This window comes from Labrus mixtus, chromosome 6 (genome assembly GCF_963584025.1).
Source record: "Labrus mixtus chromosome 6, fLabMix1.1, whole genome shotgun sequence".
In the NCBI taxonomy this organism is placed as follows: Eukaryota; Metazoa; Chordata; class Actinopteri; order Labriformes; family Labridae; genus Labrus; species Labrus mixtus.
The window spans coordinates 8063039-8072741 of record NC_083617.1 but is presented as its reverse complement, the minus strand read 5'-3'; the positions used below and the strand labels follow the sequence as shown (position 1 = coordinate 8072741).

Below are 9703 nucleotides of genomic sequence, written 5' to 3'. Positions count from 1 at the left end.
ATTAAAATGTTTTTAAGGGGGGAATGCCTTGATATTATATTTCGCAGCACAGATTTATTCATTGTCATGGAAAATGTTTGGTTAGGCTCATCCCTCCTCATGCAACATGCAACGACGACGAACATCAGAGCGAGATCTTTAGACAACTTACCTAAAGCCTTCACGTTAGACTAAAGTTTCAAGTAACTTTTGAGTACGCCGACCTGTTCCCAACACCTCTCGTGAGCAAAAACTATTCCAACCTGGACTCGTGAGACAACATGTAGTCACCTTGTTTGTTTTTTCTTCCTGAACAACTGAGGTCCCGTTAGCCGTCTTCCCTTTGAAATGAAGTGGGGGGAGAATCGCTCTCACATGCAGTCGGTCTCCTTGCATCGCCGCCACGAGACACTCCACAGTATCCAGCTGTTTGACTCCGCCCCCCACACAAACCTGTAGTAGCAGGGTACGTTGCATTCAGGTTTGATTGTGCGCCGAAGGGGCGGGACGGCGGTGCCCGAATGAGAAATAACGAAGTTAAAAAGCAGTTTCATAATTTTTTTTATCCTTCTTATACAACAAATAACATGAAAATGATCTTCATAAATGTTTGGAAGTTATTTTCACAGTTTTTATACAACACCATCTGAAAACGTTTGAGGTCTAGTCGTGTGAGACCGCAACAGGAAGTAAACTCGGAATCCAGCGGTTTCCTAGCAACGCATAACAGATGAAGGAAGCGCGGTAACTGGTTTATTTTGCCTTTTGTGAAAATCTGTGCTCCTTTAATGTGAGTGGTTTTCCTTGCACTTGATCTTTGTGTCTGTCTTTCTTCTCTCACTGTCAATAAACAAGTTCCATACATCTGTTTGGAGATGTGGCACTGTCTACTAAAGAAAAATCTGTGTGTATTTTCCATCCTATAATTAAAGCCAGTCCGGCCAGCAACATGTGTTTTTGCTGCCCCCTGGAGCATCAACTTGTTCATGTCTCTCCACAGATGCACTTCTCGTTAATGTCAGGGAGATGGGGTCAGTGTGCAGCCTGGTCTAATCAAATCAAAATGGTCTCAATCTGTAGACATAGGCCTACATTTAATGTGATTTCATCTCCCTTTGACCTATTTCTATATGCAACAACAAAAAAGCAACTCTAAATAGGCCTGTTGGGAATGATGATAATTATTTGATTTGCTTATTAAGAAATGGCACTGGATTAACTATTTCCTGAATTTCCTGAACAAGATGATGTAAAGACTGATGTGAATGTTAAAAACAAAAGTGACTCCATTTCTAGTAAGGTTGATCCACTGTCCACATGATGTGCCTGAACAGAACCAGAAACAGCTTTCTTGTGCTGATCCATATTTCAAGTGCCAAATAAGACAAAAACAATACCCTTTGTACTTTTGAAACTATAGGATTTAATTTCACAGATGATTTACAACAGAAATGTAATGCATGCTTCAACTTAAAAAAACAAGAAACATCAAGAAAATGACATGATAATCAAATGCTGTACAGTTTTCATCTGACTTTCTGCAGACTAAATTGCCCCAGAACAAAGATAAGTGAGCAAGAGAGCAAAAACAGTTAAATGGGATGTTGAAAACCACTCCGACAACACATCATAAATAAGCGAAACTACTTTTGCAAGGATGTAAAACAAACAAGTCTAATTTCATACTGAGAATATTTTGTAATATGATGGAACTGAGAGGAACAATCTCTAGTCTCTACAGCCTTATGGTCGTACCAAAGCCCCACACACTGAATGCAGGGTAGAGTGGTTCAGTAAACGTAGTCTGGACCTTCTGCAGGAGCTGCATGCCATCAGAGACACTATAAAATGCAAGTGTCCCTGCTGCATGATCCAGGTAGACGCCGATACGAAGTGGCACTGGAGCTGCGATATCTTTGCTCTTATTATTGTGCACAATGGACACCTTGGCGTCAGAGCAATACAAACTCCAGGACTTGTCGTTCCAGCCCAGGCTGCATTCATTGCCATTTCCTTTTCGACGGATCCCCCTGTAGGCGACAGCCACGTCTATCTCTGTTCCCCTCCAGTCCACCTCCCAGTAATAACGCGAACCACTCAAACCCTCCCTGCACAAAACCTGGAAGAAAATTGGGGAAATCAAATATTTAAAAAACGAATGGTTGAAAGAAGGATTCCAAATACATGAATTAAGTTTACATAACTTCTTTTGAAAACTCACTCGCTTCATCCAGCAAGATACGATACAATATGATGCAATGCAATGCGATTCACATTCACACCTCATTCACACACTGATGGCAGAGGCTGTATGTAAAGTGTCCATCAGTATTAACTAATCCTATTCATACACGTTAACATTGCAGCGCGAGCAATAGGGCTCATTCTCTTGCCCAAGGACACTTCAGCATGTGGCTCCAGTAGCTGCGGACATAGAACCCCCCCGACCTTCATGTTTGAGACAAAGGATTTCGACCACTAAACCACAGCCGCCCCACATAATAAAAAACCTAATAAATGAAAAAGATAAGAAAAATATGAAGCTAGTGCACTACTTCCACAGCCTCAAGGAACCTGAATACAAAGTTTCAGACTTCAAAAACGAAGGTCAGACTAGGGAATGAATACCACCATAAAGACATGTAAAAAATATACACAAGTGAGAGAAGAAAAACTGAACTATAAAGTTAAAAAAAAAACATGATAAATAGAATCATTTTTATTATGGCAAGGTCCTTATTGTACGATGAAGGCACATTTTAATCCAAAGTCTTTATAAGGATTTGGTGTGCCCCCATTTTCATGTGATTCATGAAGAACAGATTAACCTCTCCTCTCTTTGCAGTAACAACATAACGTGACTGTCAGGCAGTAAATCCTCACCTGCTGCCAGTGGTCGAATCGTTCGGGGTGGTCCGGGTAGTTCTTTGGATCATTCTTCATCGTTACTGTTCGGTTTCCCTCAGAGAGGTGGAGGTTGGGGTGGACACTGTTGACTTCCAGAAGCAGCTGGCAGGCATCTAAAATAATGCAGGACAACGACATTATGATTCATGTAGTTGTCTCGATTTCAAATTTAATGTCACCATATGTTTTGGTTTTCTGTCTCTTAGTATAAAAGAAGTTTCTATGAGTTTGTTTTGTTACACTGAAGTAAAGTCTTGTGATCACCCAGCAAAGGAAGGAACACCTGTGTTTACTCAGTTAAACCTCACTGTTAGTTTGCTTTCTTACATTTCACCAAACCTGTTCTACAGGCAGCATTACTTGCGCAATTCTCTTTTCAGTCATTTCACCTCGTAGTTTGGCCTTCCCTTTTGTCATGGAGACTTTCCTTCTGTTTAATACAACCACTGCATACATACTATTATATCGTGAACAATGAGAATACACCTATAGCTGGAGCTGGACATGGCTGAAGAAGTATTGACAGGTTTCTCTGTAAAACGTGGCGATGAGGTACTGAGATTAAAAAGAAAAACATCAAAACAAAAAGAAGCAAAAGAAATAGATTGAAATCTAGTACAACTCACATTGTAGGAAATCTTCCCTTGTCCTCAGTTCTTCTCTTAGCCTTGGTACTTCTATTGTTCTCGGTTCCTGTCTTGTTCTCGATTCTTCTCTTGGCTGCTCGTCCTTTAGAATCGATTCCCTCCCCGTCTTTGTCTCACCTTCTTGTATGATGTAGACGTCCTTCACTATAAACAAACACACACAAATCGCAGCATAAGCATCACGCAAACAACAGCAGACAAAAGACCAACCCTCCCTTGGAGAGACATTAAAGATTCTGTAGATTAAGAAAGATAAATGTGTCCACCTGTTCCTGAGATTTTGCTAATTTCTGTCTTGCTGACTTCTTCCACTTGTACTTTCAGTGCTGCGATGGCTCTCTTGGTAGCATCGAAGGAGTAATTGGGGGCAACATTGATGCTGTTGAGGTCTTCATATCCAGAGGGGCCTGATAGAGACTGCCAGCTCTGAAAGACAAGAACAAAAGACGAGACATTATATTTTGAAAATAGCCGAGACATTGCAGAGTACCACTGTTTTCTTGGCAGAGGTCCTAGATAGAGACCAACCACACCTGCAGAAAGTGTATGTGGTCATCAGTGTGTGAGAGCTTCTCCAGGTCATTGTGTCTCTTTCTCAGCAGAGTGATCTCTTCCTCCAAGCGGTCCAGCAGTAACTCGCCCCGAGTCACTGTTGTCCTTTCATGGGAGCGGATCATCTCCTTGACTTCATTGTACTTTCGCTCGATGGAAAGCAGAAGCTCCGTGAAGATCCGCTCGTTTTCCTCGAGGACCGTCTGAGCAGAGTGCTGATGGGAAACATGAGAAAGAGACAGAGAGAGAGTTTGTTAAAATAGGGATGGAGAGCAATTTTTTTTTTTTCAAGCCAGGTAACCTCATTTTCATGTTTTTAGCGTCTTTGTTTTACATACTTTGACTGATTCAACAGATTGTCGGAGATCCTGCCACTTCTTAATCCTCTGGTCGATCCTCTGTTGAGACTTATGCAGGGTTGTACCAAGTTGTTTCTGTAGAGGAAATAACATTAAAAGTGGAATGTTTCTATTAGCCTCATAGAGTAAACAACCTTTCAAATGAAATATCTTCAGTCAATCAATCATTTTTTTGTTCATTTACAAAGCACCAAATCTCAACATAAATAGTCTCATGACCCTGTACATAAAGTGCAGATCTAGACTTCACTGTTTGTGACATTATTTACAGAGATACAACATTAACCCACCAATAGAAAACACTTGGCAACAATGGTAAGTAAACTTCCTCTGCCACAACCAGAGGTGCCCAGAAAAAGCGATAGAAAGCGAGACAGAGAGACTGACAGATTGTTTTCACCACTCACTTGTTTCTCAGTCCTCTCGGTTCCAGCTGGTACGATGTCATGGTGCTTGTGTTCGTCCATCATGCACAGAACACACACCGATGTCTGATCAGTGCGACAAAAAGCCTCCAGCAGTTTGTCATGCTGGGCACAGACCTTCTCCCTCATCTGACCTGTAGCTTTGACCAGCTTGTGCTTCATCAGGGCAGGGTACTCGTAGTGAGACTGCAGGTGTGTCTCGCAGTAGGATGCCAGGCACACGTAGCAGGATTTTTCTGCCTTCTGCTTCCTGGTGGTGCAGAAGTCACACAAAACATCCCCGCTCTTGGCCTGGGTTCTGGGCTGGTTTCTGCTGGTGGTGCGGCGAGACCTCTCCCCATTGTTGGATCTGTCCAGATCCAGAGTGCCATTGTGAGACATTTTTAACTGGAGTTAGAAAAAAAAAAGATCCCCCCCAGGTGACTAAGCACAGCAGCAGTGTGTCAAGTTCTCAATAAAATACAGGGTTCAAAAAGCTAAAGAAAAGTCTTGAGCGCGGAACAAACTTATCCACAGAGAAAAAGAGTTGGTGATGTTCACAGCTCCAGTGAAACTGTGTGACTGACGCTACGTGTGACAGAATGTTAGCTATGTGGTCAACTCTCACTGTAAAACCAGTATTACTGGTTGGGAGTTTAATTGACAGAGGATGGGTGTTACAACAAATATGCTGCCTGAAACCAAGAGAACTGAGTCAAAGGAGAGGAAAAGATGAGAGTATTAAAACAAAAATACCTTATTGACGTAGATAGTCAGGTAGGTAGGTACAAGTCAGAAGTATGTCTTAACTACATAAATCTGTATATACAGTTTTAGAAATATCTATTGATGCTACTGTGTACAGTGTTTTTCATCTATTTTTTGTATCTGTGTACTGGAATCTGAATTTCCCTTGAGGGAACCTTCCCAACCGATTTATAAAGTTCCTATCTATAGATCTATCTATCTTGACTAAATTGGATTTAATTTTGACAACCCTGTCAGTCAACATCACATCTAGTCTGTTTCTTTTCCTTGACAAGTAAAACATGTGCTTTCATTACTAACAGTGCATTCACCAACACTGGACACGCAGGAGAACAGCATCATCTTGTGGGATTAATTTACTACTGCATTAAATGTTTACTCCTGTACAGCCTCTTTGTCCTCTAAAATAACCAGCACTAGTTTGTTACACGTTATAACTTGACTACACGTGACTAACCTAGATGATAATTCTCCTCAAAGCATTTGAAAACCGTGATAAAAGACGGTGCCGTTGTATTAAAAAAAAAAACTAAACTTAAGAAATGATCAAACTCTCCATTGCAATGACCAGTAGTGATCCGAGGGTCTGTTGGGGTCCCAGGCAAAAATAAAGTGTTCTTAATTATTTTCCTCTTTCTTTCTTCACTCCCAGACAGATAATTCCTCTTCTTCATTTTCCTTTATTGACAAATGTTGGTTTTCACAGCAATAATGCATGCAGAGGTGCTGCTTGTCAACAGGCAAGGCAGGCAAGTGCTTGGGCCCCCTGGCCAGTAGGGGCCCCTCGAGGACTGACACACTTTAAACCATAGCAGTGGCTCAGAATGTGCACATTTTGCAATGACGGTAGGAAACCTCCCTGGGGGCCCCATCTGACAGTACTCAATGTTGTTGCACTGCTACACGTTCCGATATTCCTTTGAAAATTTACGTTGGTCACTTAAAGTAGCCGTTGGTGTCAGATTATTTTTAACATAATGACGATTAATGCTGGTTGGAGGGGCCCCCACAGACTCTAGATTCGCCACCGAATGCATGCAATGCTTAGCGGGGCATTGAGAGTGAGTGCTATCAGATGGGGCCCCCTTAGGGAGGTTTCCCACTGCCATTGCAAAATTTGCACAGTTTGAGGCAATGGTGTGTTTTTAAAGTTTGTCAGACGTCGGGGGCCCCCTACTGGCCTGGGGCCCCAAGCAGTTGCCTGCCTTGCCTATTGACATGCAGCGCCTCTGGCAATGACCTCCTATTTTATACCGAAGACGTCACATTCACTTATTTAATTCACTTAACTGCTTCTTCCCTTATTTGTTACAGTATTATGCAAACACTCTCAAATTTCAAGTGATTAGTTTTACACATTTTTTTTTTTTTTAAATGCAACGACTTTCTTTCATGGTCTTCAGCTTTTACAAGTTTCTGCTTGAGTTATTTTTTTAATGTAGGCCTATTTATTTATGTTTATTATTATTATTGGTTGGGGTTTTTTAGTAGTAAACTTACAGCAGGACTATGAAATTAGTGACAGAAATAGTGTGTCAAGATTGAAATATAATATCTGCTTCTCAAACTCCACCATGTAGGCCAATACTCCAATACTATTCGTGTTTTGAGCATATTTGAAATTTCCATAGTTACAAATGTAGTACCAAAGAGACATGATTTCAATTTGAATTGTAGTGATGTAGCCACAAAGAAGTACAATATGGATGTACTATAAATATAGTTACCCTAAAACTTACATTATGCTTTTATTTACTTCAGTCTATGAAATGACCCTGCAGCATGTGCAAAGCAAAGATGAGACAGACTATAATTTGTAGGCTGTAGGCTTTAATGTGGCTATGTTGGAAAGTATGCAAACTAACTATTTCAACAGTACATGCATAGGTGCCTCCAATTGATACCTGTCTATATTTGAATAGAATAGAATAGAATAGAATAGAATAGAATTACTTTATTGATCCCAAACTGGGAAATTGTGGCGTTACAGCAGCAGGTTATCCAACACACAATTTGAGTAAAAAACACAATATTAGTAAATCTAAACACAATATAACATTAAATACAAAGTAAATAAGTACTAAAAAATATCAAAACTAGGAATGTGAATATATACAACCAGGATTTAACTAAGCATTACTAGTCTTAAATAGGAAGATTAAACGTGGAAGATTAAATGTAAATGTGCAAAAACAGAGTCGTAAATGGTTGTAAATTAAATATGAAAGATTAAATGTAAATGTACAAAAACAGAGTCGTAAATGGTTGTAAATTAAATATGAAAGATTAAATGTAAATGTACAAAAACAGAGTCGTAAAATGGTTGTAAATTAAATATGAAAAATTAAATGTAAAAGTGCAAAAACAGAGCCGTAAATGGTTGTAAATTAAATATGAAAAATTAAATGTAAATGTGCAAAAACAGAGCCGTAAATGGACAGTATTGACATAAGTTAAAGTGCATGAGTGTGGACATATTATAAGCAGAAACGATACAATATAACGGCGAGTAGATAGCCAAATGAAGTGAACATGATTTGTGATACTATTTGACATTATTTACCTAGCTAGTAAAAGGGAAGGGCCTTAAATTGAGAAGGGATTTTGTTTTAAATTTTACTGTAATTTACTTTCCAACAACTGCTTTATGCTCGCCTGAACTACAAATACATACACGCAGGAGAACAGCATCATCTTGTGGGATTAATTGACTACTGCATTAAATGTTTACTCCTGTACAGCCTCTTTGTCCTCTAAAATAACCAGCACTAGTTTGTTACACGTTATAACTTGACTACACGTGACTAACCTAGATGATAATTCTCCTCAAAGCATTTGAAAACCGTGAAAAAAAAAAAAAACTTAAGAAATGATCAAACTCTGCATTGCAATGACCAGTAGTGATCCGAGGGTCTGTTGGGGTCCCAGGCAATAATAAAGTGTTCTTAATTAGTTTCCTCTTTCTTTCTTCACTCCCAGACAGATAATTCCTCTTCTTCATTTTCCTTTATTGACAAATGTTGGTTTTCACAGCAATAATGCATGCAGAGGTGCTGCTTGTCAACAGGCAAGGCAGGCAATTGCTTGGGCCCCCTGGCCAGTAGGGGCCCCTCGAGGACTGACACACTTTAAACCATAGCAGTGGCTCAGAATGTGCACATTTTACAATGACGGTAGGAAACCTCCCTGGGGGCCCCATCTGACAGTACTCAATGTTGTTGCACTGCTACACGCTCCGATATTCCTTTGAAAATTTACATTGGTCACTTAAAGTAGCCGTTGGTGTCAGATTATTTTTAACATAATGACGATTGTATTGGAATAAAAAAAAACTAAACTTAAGAAATGATCAAACTCTGCATTGCAATGACCAGTGGTGATTCGAGGGTCTGTTGGGGTCCCAGGCAATAATAAAGTGGGGGCCCTCTAACCAGCGTTCCTAATTAGTTTCCTCTTTCTTTCTTCACTCCCAGACAGATAATTCCTCTTCTTCATTTTCCTTTATTGACAAATTTTGGTTTTCACAGCAATAATGCATGCCAGAGGTGCTGCTTGTCAACAGGCAAGGCAGGCCCCTAGAGGAGGGACACACTTTAAACCATAGCAGTTTTTTTTTACAATGACGGTAGGAAACCTCCCTGGGGGGGCCCATCTGACAGTACTCAATGTTGTTGCACTGCTACACGTTCCGATAATCCCTTGAAAATGTACGTTGGTCACTTAAAGTAGCCGTAGGTGTCAGATTATTTTTTTAACATAATGACGATTAATGCTGCTTTCTTTCTTCACTCCCAGACAGATAATTAGATAAAAGGGAAGGGCCTTAAATTGAGAAGGGATTTTGTTTTAACTTTTACTGTAATTTACTTTCCAACAACTGCATTATGCTCGCCCAAACTACAAATACAACACATAATAGAACTGTGTCCTCATTTTTTTTTTTGCGTGCACCACTCCGAGGCGGCAGGGGGCGACAGTGACATCAGGGCTTCATTGAAACGACAATAGTAGCTTTTCGCTAAAGTGCGTCGGTCGTCCAACGTTGGCGCCAGATGAGCTGTGGCGCCAGCTACACACACAGAGACCG

General features: G+C 40.3%; 1 protein-coding gene across 1 annotated transcript; it reads right to left on the bottom strand.

The window, feature by feature from the left end:
• Positions 1 to 1378: 1378 nt before the first annotated feature.
• ftr14l (finTRIM family, member 14-like) lies at positions 1379 to 5429 on the bottom strand. The gene is made up of 7 exons (XM_061039803.1): positions 4852 to 5429; positions 4424 to 4519; positions 4067 to 4300; positions 3800 to 3959; positions 3513 to 3677; positions 2863 to 2999; positions 1379 to 2098 (listed from the first exon to the last, which is right to left on the bottom strand). The coding sequence occupies exons 1-7, from the start codon at positions 5248 to 5250 to the stop codon at positions 1715 to 1717; spliced, it is 1575 nt and encodes a 524-aa protein (XP_060895786.1). The 5' UTR covers positions 5251 to 5429; the 3' UTR covers positions 1379 to 1714.
• Positions 5430 to 9703: the final 4274 nt, after the last annotated feature.